Source organism: Orbicella faveolata, unplaced genomic scaffold, assembly GCF_042242905.1.
Source record: "Orbicella faveolata isolate gen_17 unplaced genomic scaffold, um_ofav_v1 contig_1, whole genome shotgun sequence".
NCBI lineage: Eukaryota > Metazoa > Cnidaria > Anthozoa > Scleractinia > Merulinidae > Orbicella > Orbicella faveolata.
The window spans coordinates 31,289,447-31,302,500 of record NW_028301536.1 but is presented as its reverse complement, the minus strand read 5'-3'; the positions used below and the strand labels follow the sequence as shown (position 1 = coordinate 31,302,500).

The 13,054-nt window shown below is 39.7% G+C and overlaps 2 protein-coding genes across 2 annotated transcripts; both read left to right on the top strand.

Annotated features, from left to right (window-relative positions):
• The first annotated feature begins 755 nt into the window (after positions 1–755).
• Positions 756–4,305, top strand: LOC110053577 (uncharacterized). Its single transcript, XM_020759826.2, has 4 exons — positions 756–1,050; positions 1,746–1,850; positions 2,867–2,942; positions 3,856–4,305. Exons 1-4 carry the CDS (start codon positions 796–798, stop codon positions 3,945–3,947), a joined length of 528 nt encoding a protein of 175 aa, XP_020615485.2. The 5' UTR covers positions 756–795; the 3' UTR covers positions 3,948–4,305.
• Positions 4,306–5,384: 1,079 nt separating this feature from the next.
• LOC110053513 (microfibril-associated glycoprotein 4-like) lies at positions 5,385–12,942 on the top strand. The gene is made up of 4 exons (XM_089290229.1): positions 5,385–5,493; positions 10,509–10,649; positions 11,681–12,070; positions 12,407–12,942. Exons 1-4 carry the CDS (start codon positions 5,385–5,387, stop codon positions 12,607–12,609), a joined length of 843 nt encoding a protein of 280 aa, XP_089146355.1. The 3' UTR covers positions 12,610–12,942.
• Positions 12,943–13,054: the final 112 nt, after the last annotated feature.

Here is a 13,054-nt window from a genome sequence, read left to right as displayed (position 1 = left end):
GGTCGATTGTAGTGATGTAAACTGTACAGACCACGAAAATGACGTGGCAGGCAGAGTTTTTCCCTTTGAGATCGGAAAAAGCCCTGGGAACGAGGTTGGTTTAAATCTTCAAGTCATGGGCCTGGCTCCTCCCCCCAAAAAGGAAAATTCTAAAATTAACCTAACTGTAAAGCAATGAATTAATTGCTGATGTACATTTAAAAGTTCCACCCTGACAGCAGCAATTCTTGTCTATTGTTGAGTTCCTTGTGTCTCATAGTCTATGACTTCTTTTACACCACCGTCAAATCAATAGGTTTATTGATCTCTTTGACTGCAAACCTGACCAATCTTAAGTTAAACTAATGGCTGGGACAGTGAACAAGAAACACATTAAAATGGGGTGAAAAATGGCGACTCATTATTAAAGCTTTTTACTTGGTAGTTGTAAGTCTGCAGTGGTAGGAGATCTCGCTGTAAGACGTAGCGCGATGGACAACGAAAGGATAACAGGGGAAGCTTGTTTTCTGGTTGGGTGAAGTCTAACCTTTCCCCTTCTCTTAGTGTGATGTGGACGCGCGCGCTAGGAATTAAATTGCTCGTTCCATTGACGACTCAACACGCCGAAAATGAATTTTAATGAACACAAGTCCAGGAACGCTGGAAAATTTCAAATTAACGCTGTAAAGACCAGGTATAATCTAAGCTAATCTACACATCTCCACCGCTCGTTCAGCCCGCTTCAGATCCCAGCTTTATTCAATGTACTGTCTCGTACTTTGGGGTATCCGCTGACAAGAAGGTTCGATCATCGAAATGGCGCTGCACACGTTGCGTCGAACCAACTTCCATGCAAGTAAACTTCTTCTAACGGCGGCTGCAGCTCTAAGTGTCGCCCCAAAGGTGCTAATAGCTGAGTTTTGCTCCAATGGGCAATGTAACGATGAAGTTGAGAAAGCTAAACTTGCTGCAGAAGCGGCGGAGAAATATCAGTTTCAGCCACAAGACACCATATTTGGCAAAATCCTACGAAAGGAAATTCCCGCTGACATAATATACGAAGACGAAAAGGTCAGTGCGCGTCAACTTTAAGGCATTGTTTTTATTTCATGGTAAACTTTTGCCAGCTGATCTCACAGCGTCTGGACGTCATTTAGTTAGGGGGACTTTGTCTCGGGACGAATCAGGCGTTGGGTGGGGCCCTACGTTTTTGTACGCTTGACGTCTCTGCCCTGTGGTAGGCAGGACCTTGTCCCTTGGTCATTACACATCTAGGGAATTTAGAATTTGAGGAGACAAGTTCCTTTTTGACTTAGCCATTGGCCTTGGGAGAAGACCACCTGTATGTTTTTTGGACATGCACCTTTTAAAAGGGTTTACCCTGTTGATGTGGGGGAGAGGGAGGGGAAGCGAGGAGTTTACTGAAGAAGATTAAGGTGGTAAATGGTCAATGTGTTCACCTGCATATTTTTGTTTCAAATACAGTTGGTGTATTGAAAATGAAAACATGTAGAGAAATCAAGAAATAAATTTTCCCCAAGTTTTGTATTAAATGAATTAAGTGTGAAATTTCTAGCTGCGAAGCACAGAAGAGGAAAACTGTTATATGCTAATTCTGAAACTGGCATTATGTGAATGTAGAATGATAGTGAAAACCTACAAAATAGCAACAGTTTTTTTCAAAAATGCCCAGATCAGATATGTATTTTTCTTGTACATAATTTAGATTTCAATATTCATGTGCTCTGTAACATCTTGCCTTATAGGCCATTGCTTTTCGGGATGTCAATCCTGTAGCTCCCAAACACATTTTGGTGATTCCTCGAAAACCCATAACGCAGCTGGCGGCAAGCACGGAGGAAGATATACCTGTAAGTATATCATTTGTGGGATGGCATGTTTGGCTATGAATTGATATGTGAAGGGTTTATTTCTGGCTACTTCTTCGAAAACCAGACATTCATTCAAGCATGTTGGTTAATAGTTGTTGGTGAATCATCGAGGTTTGGTGCAGTATGGAACTTTCATGTCCCTTGGTTCTATTAATATTCCGTAGAGCTACAACAAGTAACCACCTTGGTGTAGGCAGATTCCTCTTGTTAGCTGATATTCTGCCATGGTACTAACCATTTACAAGTACTACTTGACTTACCCTAAGTGGACACCTGATCAATTTTTTTAATAATTTGAGTGAAAATACAGACAAAGTAGGCAGTGGTAAGAGGTAAATTCTGGCAAAGTAGGCGGATATTTGTGCCGGTTGTGGGCTTCTAATGAAACCCCTGTAAATGGAAAGCAATTAATGCTGAGTGCTGTGTGTAGTGTTACTGTCCATAGCAGAAGCTCTTTGCTGCATAGCATGTAGCTTACAAATCTGGTTCATATATTATGTAACACTGTGCAGTTATTTTATATAGGGCTAGTTAAACACAGTTATTTGTTGGCTTTAATTTAAATTAGAAAAAAGAAAATGACATCTCCCTGTTTACGTAGCCGAAAGCAGACAAAAAAGAAAATCTGGGACAATGCAAAGAACTTAAGGCAACTGAAATCCTGTTGCATGCATGAACTTTTAAATTATTTCTACCAAGGTTTCTCTTATGTTTGTATCCAGCCATCTTAACAATTAGTTGAGTGATCGATTAATTTATCAAGTTTTAATTAAGTGTTGAATCAGGTTGTAACTTTTGTTAGTAATTAGCTTTGTTATCTTAAAGTTATAAATTTGTAAACTAAGAAATAAATTAGTTTTTTTTTTTCTAAAAATCAAGAGTTAATTTTAGTTCCAATTTTTAGAGCATTAATTTTGAATATTTTTATAGAAAATGCACCACACATTGTTATGCACCACAATTTCTAACATAATTACTTTTTGATTTCCATGAAGCTTCTTGGTCATTTGTTGTGGGTGGCAAAGAATGTTGCAGAGAAGGAAAACCTCAATGACAGTGGATATAGGCTTGGTAAGTATATCCTTTTAGGATAGATTAATTTTTCACTCGTTTGTCTCATGATGGAGTCACTTTGAGATGTAGATTGCTACGTTTCGACTACTATACTGCTAGTCTTCATCAGGTAATGAGGTCAATTGTTGCCTTACAAATAGTGACATGCAACAATTGACCTCATCGCCTGATGAAGACTAGCAGTATAGCAGTCGAAACGTCATGATCTGCATCTCTCAAAGTGACTCCATTGTGAGACAAACAAGTGAAAAATTCATCTATCGTATCTTACACCGTGATGAATAATGTTCAAATCATTAATGACATTATATCCTTTTATTTAGTACATTCAGTCAAGCATTGAATCATCTTAAATTTATTTCTCAAAGTCATTAATAATTCATCAAGTTAAACAAAGGAAATAGCATGGATTTTATGATTGTATTTTCCCGTTTTCTCTTTAGTTTTATTTCGACCAAGAAGATACATGTATGTCAAACACTCAACACTGCATATTTGGCCACAGTTCTAAACACTTCAAAGTTCATCAAAAAGACTCTGCTGCACGTAGTATTTTCAACTCTCTTCTCAGTGTTTGGAAAAGTGGTCAAACACAGTTTTTTTGTGTTTGATATATTATGTCTGAAAACACATGTATGCATATGATCTCTGTGTTATTAATTAATTAATCGTGGCTGTATTCAATTCAGTATAACTATAAAGTAAATATGCATGAATTAAATATGCATGAAAGTTGCCCTGCAACAATCTTGAGGGTTGCACAAGCGTATAAAGTGTACTGTACCTAATAATTTAAGGCTTCTTTACACTCACTGTTTAGCCATAAATGATAAAGTCGTCTGACTTCTTTTATAAACTCCAGAAATGCTATAGGACACTGCCATCTGAAAAAAAATGATTTTGATTTTAGTTATCAACAACGGACGTGATGCTGCTCAGTCAGTGTATCATCTTCATATTCATGTTCTTGGTGGACGGCAAATGTCTTGGCCACCTGGATGAGTCACAATATATCGTGTAACAGCAAGCTAACCTCAGCTACACTAAATGCAGTGAAGGGATGATTAAAAAATCTACATTTTCTGTTGTAGTTAGACTACCTTTCTAATGAACATGAACTTGATCTGGGTAACAGAAAGGGTATTAGCTACAATTGTAGGGATCAGAACCACTGTCTGTAATGAGGTGTCCTTTGGTGTCCTTATTAAGTAGGTGTCCATAAGAAAAGGGTCTGATTACTGTACACATGACACTGTCACTATGGTAACTGACCTTAGCAAGCAGCCGAGTTGATTATTGTTAGAAGTGCTAAAGATTGGCTGTTAAGTATTGTATTTGTCAATAAAGAACTTTGCTTGGAGACCACCATGTTTTGATTCCTACATCAGTGAAGCGTAAATTATGAAGGTTTTCATTTATGAGATGCTTATGTTATACGAACAAGGCGCAATTTTGGTTAAGGTCCTTGCATACACTTGCAGCTGAAGGATATAGATATGCACAATATTTTATGGTAATTATTGAGATGAATAATCGCACAAACCCGAAGATTTGGCCACAAGACAACCAAACCTCTTTTCAGGGGGTTGGATTTGATAGCGAAGGTAAGGAGAGGGGGAGGAGCTAAATGGTCAGCCTCTTGTTCTAGTTGCGACTCGTCGTCATGTCATCACCATGGCTCTTACCTCATTTTTAACTTATGACCTGTAATTTGGCACAACAGCATACCATTCTTGACTCAATCACTGCAGTCATTTTTAAATCTTGAAGTCTGGCCAACTAGGAGAGTCTGTTTTGAATGTGTTCCAATTAGGCTCCGGGACCTACGGACCTACAATGGTCTGAGCTATGCGAGATGGCGCATTCAAAGAAGTCAGACACAAGGCGTCACTTGGATGATAGCAAAGCGTCTTAAACTCAACTGGTACACAGCTCTCCCTTCTTAACTCCAGTTTCTGTAGCAGGAAGAATTAGGGGTATTGCTCCTCCCCCCTGGATGGGATGTAAATCCATCGCAGGGTACTCCCAGCGTTCTGTCAAGTTGCCCCAACAATTCGCTGGAACCCATTTATACTCCTGGGTGGAGAGAGGCACTGTAAGAATAAAAAAATCTTAACCAAGAACACTGCAAATGACCCAGGTGAGGGCTCGAACCCTGAATTCTCGATCCGGATTCCAGCGCACGAATCATTAAGCCACTAACGGTTACCGCTTAAACGATACGCCTTGTATTCGAGTTTGTTGAAATTGAAAATGATATTTGAAAACTTATAAATTAAGATACACCCTACCATGTACTGTTAAAAAAGTCCACTTTAAACCCCAAAGTTATGATTGTAAACATTTCTTACAACATGACTGGCAGCAGATACTTTTCAGTGAAGGAATTATCGCACATAGCCCTTGCTTGGCCAACGCGGGGCAAGACGAAACGGCGTCATGGCAACCTGTAGGAAAAGCAAGCAAAGAATGCGTGGACTGTTTGAATTATTGTTCCTGGAGTCTCCAAGAAAGTTAAAAAGCAAAGTAACAGAAATGGACGAATCAAGTATGATAATTCGTCTCGTTCGGACCCCACAACCAAACATCACGCTTTTAGGCTACTATGAAGTTCTGTTATTGAATGTAAGCATGTTTTATGCCGGCCATATAGATTTATATTCTCCTCTCAATCTGACACAAAAGATAACCAATAGAAGTGACGGTATGATAGCCGAGACATGCATTACAAATGACGATTGAAAAAAGATTGAACAAGATTGTCCCCTGGTTTTAATCGGAACCCAGATGGTATTGGATGACGTTTTTCATAGCAGTTACGGCGACATTCGTATATATTATAAGAAAACGTAGGGTCTACATATGAACCACGGGGGCGGGGTGGGGGGCGGGGTGGGGGGCGGGATGGTACTCCCAGAAAAATCAGGTGGGGTTGTGCGGCCAGCTTCTCAAAACCCTCACCCACACCCTATTCATGACCAAAATCTGCGATTTTCCGTACCCTATTTATGACCTGACCAAAAATTTGATACCCTATTTATGGCCATTGCGGCTGGTACAGTTGCTCTAAACATAATTTACAAAGGGCTTTTGTTGATAGTCTTATCGATAATGGTGAAAAAGTAGCTTCTTCTAAAAAAAATACTTAATTCAAGACCAGAGTGCAAAAACCATACCCTATTTCTGACCAAAACGGCCAAAATCGATACCCTATTTATGACCCAAACGGCTGAAAAACCACACCCTTTGGGACATAAACCGGGACATAAACCCTGTTCCTAAGTAGCGTTGCATCGCCAAATGTCGTCAAATATGCAAATAAACTGGATAAAGAAAATCTATGGAGCAAAATAAGACAAGTATTTTTGGGAAGAAGCTCAGGATTACACGGATGGAAGTAGATTACAATTCATTAAATTTGATTCACTGATAGGATGTCAAGAAATCAAAACTGCTACTCTGGTGAGATTTGAATCTTTTTGATTTGAATCTTTTAGTCATGTTTTCTTTTTAGTTGAAATTTCTTTGCTTTCACAACTTTTGGCACGTCCATGGCAAGTTCTTCGCAGTACTTAGTAAAACACGATATATCAACTGGGACACCGTCTATTTATGTCCTCTACCTCCACCTTGATTGCCGCTCTGTCCACCTTGATTGCCACCCTGGTCGTGGTTTCCTTGTTGACCAACGCTGTTATGACCACCAATTATCTGACTGCCTTTAATGTTGAAATTGCCCCCGTTGCCGCCCTGGTTACCACCGGAACCGAAGTTTCCTGTTGACCGACATTGTGGTGGCCCTTAATTTTCTGATTTTTCCAAATGTTGAAGTCATTCGCCAATAAACCGTCTCCTGCAAAATGACCGTATCAAAATCAAGTTAGCTTAAAGGCTTTCTTTGAACATCAAAAGCCATTTAAGCTCGTAGTACGCAGGCCGACTGAATTGTCGTGGGGTAAAGGTAAAGTCTGCATCTGGCCGGCCAAGCAGCCCATGCATACAGCCGGAGCTTGTCCCGGTTTCTATGGTATTAAGCAACTAGGAGGATTTTTACTCCCCCCTGGATGGGATGCTAGCCCATTGTAAGGTTACCCCCTCCCCCCAGCGTTAATTTCACCGGTGCTCATTTATAACCTGGGCGGAGAGAGTAACTTTGAGAGTAAAGTGTCTTGTACCATGAACACGGCACAGTGTCCCCGGCCACGGGGCTCTAACCCGGACCGCTCCATCCAGAGTCCAGTGCACTAACCATTAGGCTGCCGCCTACACGACTGAATCGTCGTGGAAGCTGATTTCTCAAGAACGAGAAGGTTAGTCGAGGAACATCAAAATGTTGCTCAAATGTCCTACATTTAAATTATGCAAGCAACTTAAAGTCGTGGAAATTGCTTGGAAAAATGTTTAACATTTATGCAGAAGATGTCCAAGTTGAATAAGCCGTTGCAGAAGATAGTGCCGACAAGATAAATACATTTATATCTGTTTCATAAAAAAGCATTCTCACCAATTGCAGCCATCTCAGTTGGAGCATCAGAAGAACCCTGCTGAAATGAAAAAAAAAAAAGAAAAACAAAAAAACGATTTCAAGGATACAATCTTTCATTCTGTTTTGAAGTACAAGATATAGACAGACTTCACTGCAAAGAAGTACTCAGTTTACCTCGTCTGGACTTTTTGTTCCAATCTCGAAAGGTGATGGCATCGCCAGGCCCCAAGTTATTACAAAGACCACAAGGCACTTCATATTCCTTTAAAATACATCAAAGAAATTAGAACAGTCTGTTAGTGTACCTAGTAGACGGTGTCCAATAAATATCTGCAAATCTGCAGTTTCATTCTTAGCATGATATATGTTACTTGTCTGGCGAGAAATATATAACGGGCTTGGTATGGAATAAAATACTATTTCAACAATCTAAACTAGTACTAGAAAATCCTACGTCTTTCCTAGCGCAAACTTGTGTACGTTTAACGTTAAAGGACCATGCATATGTACATGTAGAGGGAACTGTACTTTTTTAACACAGAATAAACAATCACTTAGACTGAAAGTTTTCGGGCACTCTAAAATCTTTCTTGTAACCAGTATCAGTGCCACGAAAACACTGCTACTATAGATACCATTCAACAAAATATATAAAAGTAATTTATTCGTGGCATGGTTCAGTTAATAGATTTCACTCGGACCCAAAAGGAAACGGATGTGCGTATTAAACATCCGAAACGGATTCCATGAGGGGTGAACCCGGCATTTCCGGTTGAATGGGTCTTTTGTTTTCTGTAAGAAAAAATGTTTGGTTGATTCAGTTGATCATGTCCTTTAACCGACATTAAACTCGTTTGAAAAAGGTAGATTTGATTGAATTTTTTACCTGGCAGACAAACACTGACTTGTATATAAAACATTTTTTTTTCTTTCCTTCCTGTATGAGATCGCCATTCAGTCTTCCCTTTTTTAAGCTTGTTTCGTCCAACTGAAATCTTTTGCCACATCTGTACATCTCTATCGGCATATACTCGTTAAGATAGACAAACACCTTAACATTGAAACATTCCTTTACAGCAATAAAAGATGAGCTTAATTCTCACTAGCAAAAAGAAGATAGTAAACCTCAGCATTTAGGAACTGGAAAATTGTGTTCCTAAGTCAACAAGTTATTATGTTATATGAACTTAACTGCACTAAGAATGAAAGCAGATAATCACTAGCAGCTTCCTCGAAAATGCTATATTTGTGACTATTATTTCTGTCTTTCCTTTCTGTGTGATTTTTCAGTTTCCTGAAGTTGTTTTGTTCACATGAACACAACCTCCTGAGACAGCTGCATATCTTAACAGTCACTCGGTTAACATCGAAAAGCCATGTAAGATCGAAACATTTTAATTCTTTGCAGCAATAGAGGATGTGCATAATTTCCTCAAGAAAAAAAGTTGCAAGGAACACTGTGTTACCAAGTAGTATGCAAGTTTTTCCGCTATACGAACATAACCGCACCAACAATGAAAGCTTCATGTAACCACTTGTAGCTCTTCAAAATTAATGCTACATTTGTGACCATTATTTCTTCCCTTCCTTCCTGTGTTAGTTCTCGATCAGTTTTCCCCTTCCTGAAGTTGTTTTGTGCAATTGCAACACAACCCTCTTGAAAACATCTGTAAACGCGGTCACTCGTTAAGACTCTTTAGAAAATGCAAATCTTTAGGGTTTTCTTTCTGCTTTTGGGAAATTTTTAGTTGCGCTAGGTCGTGTTTCTGGGATCAAGCAGCTCATTTCATTACCGCAACTGCGTTTGGGTTATTTGTTTGAAAAGTCGCAAATGAAAATTAACACCTTTCAAGGGCATTTGGTTAAAAGAAAAAATCATAATATAATTAAACAATTAAACTTGAGGTTTCCCTTAGACATCAAAGGCTTTCAACCTTACGGTCTCGAAGGAGTGAAGGGTTATCAGTGTACCACTCATATTTTATGTTCGACGGCTTTGATCAATGACAATTTTCTCCTACACATATTTACTTCTCTAAAACTCGTGTGTAGTGCTTGGCAAAGAAAGCCTGACAGAGAATTTAAAAATTTGCGACGTTTTATTGGGATATTTTGCTGCACAATGAGTCTGCTGCGGTATCGAAGAAAAACTGTCAACGAATTTACATCAGTTCAAACGGGGAAATAAAATTTACGAAAGAAACTTGGTAGAGTAAACTTGCTGTTCGTTTTCACAATCAAATTGTCAAGGGTCTCTTGTGAAGGAAAACTTGCGCCTATGTATTTAGCTTCAAGGAAGTTTGTCATCGCCTTATTCTGAATCGCTTCGTGCGACGTTAAATATATTCTTTCAACTAAAAGAAATCTAACAAGAGAAAAAAAGTGTGCTCGGTAGAAAAACACCCAAATGTTGGACTGGGAGCTCTAAACACAAGAAATAGAAGCAAGAAGTGAATTCTGGTAAAATTCAGTACACGGATTACCAATTCATCTCAGTTCTTTATTTACACAATGTAGGGCATTTAGATGCATTTTATAGGTAAAGCAATGAAGATAGGAAACTGTAAGAACTGTTCGCGTATCGGACGTGAAGCACCTTGTTTAACGACATGAAAGCTAGCGCATTGGAGAGGTGAGCCAATACGTGTGAGCGTGGGCGTGCTGAGCGCTGAGTGTAAAGAGGGTGCCTTGACCCCATTAACAGATCGGCTTTGCACCAGCTGTTATAAGAGCTTAACTGACAGACAGTTCTCACGAAGAATCACGCCATTTGCTAAACGTATTAGCTCAGATAACTACCTAAACTAACACGAGCTAAAAATCGCAAAATTATTGTAAACATGCTGTTAATGTGTCTGACGCGAGTGACAGTGAATCAGTTTCCGTTGAGTGCATTTCAAAGTAAACCATCAATCTAAACCCAAGTTGCATAAATATAAGATACACCCTGCATCGTCCTCTAAATTTATTTAATTTCAACGCGACGTCGAAACTGCTCAGAATGGCGGGCGGGATTTTAAAGGGAGTTTTATGTCTTTTGTTATTTCCCTCCTGTTTTGAAGTGCTCGTTTGCTGAGCTTTACCGACCACACCTAACTGTCCCATTTATAAACTTCTGAAAACACTGATCAATAAACAGGACGAAATTTCACAGCAGAACAAAAATCTGGAAAGGAAGATCGATTTGCTTCTTGAAGCGAAAGGAAACTGCTCAGAAGGTAAGACGTTCATCTTAAGTATTATCCAAACTTAGGTAACAGAATAAGCCGGAAATCCCTATTTCTTTGAATCAAAGTCGAATGATTAAGGAGCAGGACGATGATTTTACTATCCGGGAAAAACACTCCGTTCTGAGTGGAACTCAAGACCAATTTTCGCGAAGTTTTAATTCGGCAGGTACGTATTTTATCGCAGAAAGAACAACCTTCCAGTTTTTGTCGGGATTCTGTTTGACAGAGCCTGGTCTGAAAAATTTTGAAAAATGTTTTTTGCTGTTTTCTTTTGTATTGCATGCATGGCGCGACACTAACCAATTTTCAATTGTCCTGACTGATTATAAGCGTTTTGTTGGAGGAACAAAGCAGAGTCTTGATGTTCTGTCAATATTATCCTAGATTAGGCTAGTGTTTTTCTGTTTGCATATGATCGGATGTATATTAAAATATCGTATTCAAAACGAATCAGTCTCAGCGTATCTGGTCGATCACTCTACATATTGGATTTTAACAGACGCGGAATAACAAAAAACATTTCAGTAAATACTAAAAACTTCTGCAAAGTGACGAGAAAGGTCCATCTGAGGGAAAAATTACAAAATACAGTGGAATCCCGATTTCTTGAACTTTCATGTTTTCGAACCTCCGGATATCTCGAACCAAAAGTCCGATTCCCTCTCCTCAGTCGAACACTGTAATTTTACCCCCGATTTCTCGAACTCTCCGATTTTTCGAACCAACTCTCGTTTCTCTTGGAGGTTCGAAAAATCGGGATTCCACTGAACAGCCAAAAGAAACCTCAAAAAGCAAAAACAAAAGATTCAACTCCCCATCCTGCATTCACCTCCCACACCCCGCCGAAAAAAAAAAAGCGGCCTCAGGTTTTCTTTCCAGTACAATTTCTTTCGGTCCATTATGCTCCTATGCACTCAAACGTTTCGGCACAAACACCATCTTGAAAGACTTTGTCAGCACGTCCTGTTATAGGGAAATCTTTGCTGACGTATTTTCGTATTTGTTTGTTTCTCACTTAGTTAATCAAAAAGACTGCGCCGACATTTACAGCTGCGGTCAAACTGTCAGCGGTGTGTACACAATCCACCCTGACGGCCAACAGCCCTTGGATGTCTATTGTGACCAGACCACTGCCGGTGGAGGCTGGACGGTATTTCAAAAGAGACTGGACGGCTCTGTTGATTTCTACCGTGGCTGGAATGACTACAAAGCGGGGTTTGGGCACTTGAATGGCGAGTATTGGCTGGGACTTGATAAGCTGAACAAGCTAACCACGAACAACCACAAGAGATACAAACTGCGCGTGGATTTGGAGGATACTGCGGGAAACACGGCGTTTGCCGAGTACGGTTATTTTGCTGTGTCCAGTGAACAATCTAAGTACCAGTTAAGTCTTGGGACGTACTACGGTAAGCCTGCAGTATTTACAGTATGCATTCCTTCTTTCCTTCCTCCCTTCTTTCCTTCCTTCCTTCCTTCCTTCCTTCCTTCCTTCCTTCCTTCCTTCCTTCCTTCCTTCCTTCCTTCAAAGTAGCTTCTGCTTAGCGGGAGAGCGGACGATGCTAAATGGTCAAGCATCTGCCGGAGGAGATTAAGATTTAGCCATTGCCGTGACCGTAAATCAGCCAATAAGGGCGTGCGTTAGATCCAGCTAAACTACAGCTACATCACAATCCCAGTTATGGCCTCTGATGTATTTACCCAGAAAAGTAGTCGAGTAACACATGCCTTGTTCTGATTTATAGGAACAGCAGGTGATTCCTTATCTCCACAAAAAAGTTTTCCGTTCTCGACAAAAGACCGCGACAATGACTCAGATGGAGGTCACTGCGCTGTCAGTTATCATGGTGCGTGGTGGTACGGCGCATGTCACAGCTCCAACCTGAATGGTGCTTATCATCATGGTGCTCATGACTCCTACGCTGACGGAGTAAACTGGGTGACCTAGAAAGGATACCACTACTCTGCTAAACGGGCGGAGATGAAAATCCGACCCGCTGATTGGATTCCATTGTAAACATTGGGTATCGGTAGTTTAGTTGCCGCGAGCTGTCAGCTGAAACTAAATTGTTCAAGAGGGTTTGTCACTAGAGTATAAATGTTGCAATGCTATTTTAACCAACAATGTAAGGTTCCAAAGTGTAATCTTTGAAAGATTTAGCGAGGGACTTGAATTCTAGCGTTTCCCTGAAATAGTAAATAAATTTAAGCGTGTTAAGGTAAATTGTAGCATCGCGAATTAAAATTAAAATTAAGTAAATTAAAAGCAGTATTTGGCCAATAGTTGTTTTGTTTTGTTTTGTTTTGTTTTTTTTTTCATGTTCAGTCCTTTTTTGATGACCAGGAAAATCATTTATAACCAAGATCAAGAAGAGTGGGGCCTGAAACAAGTT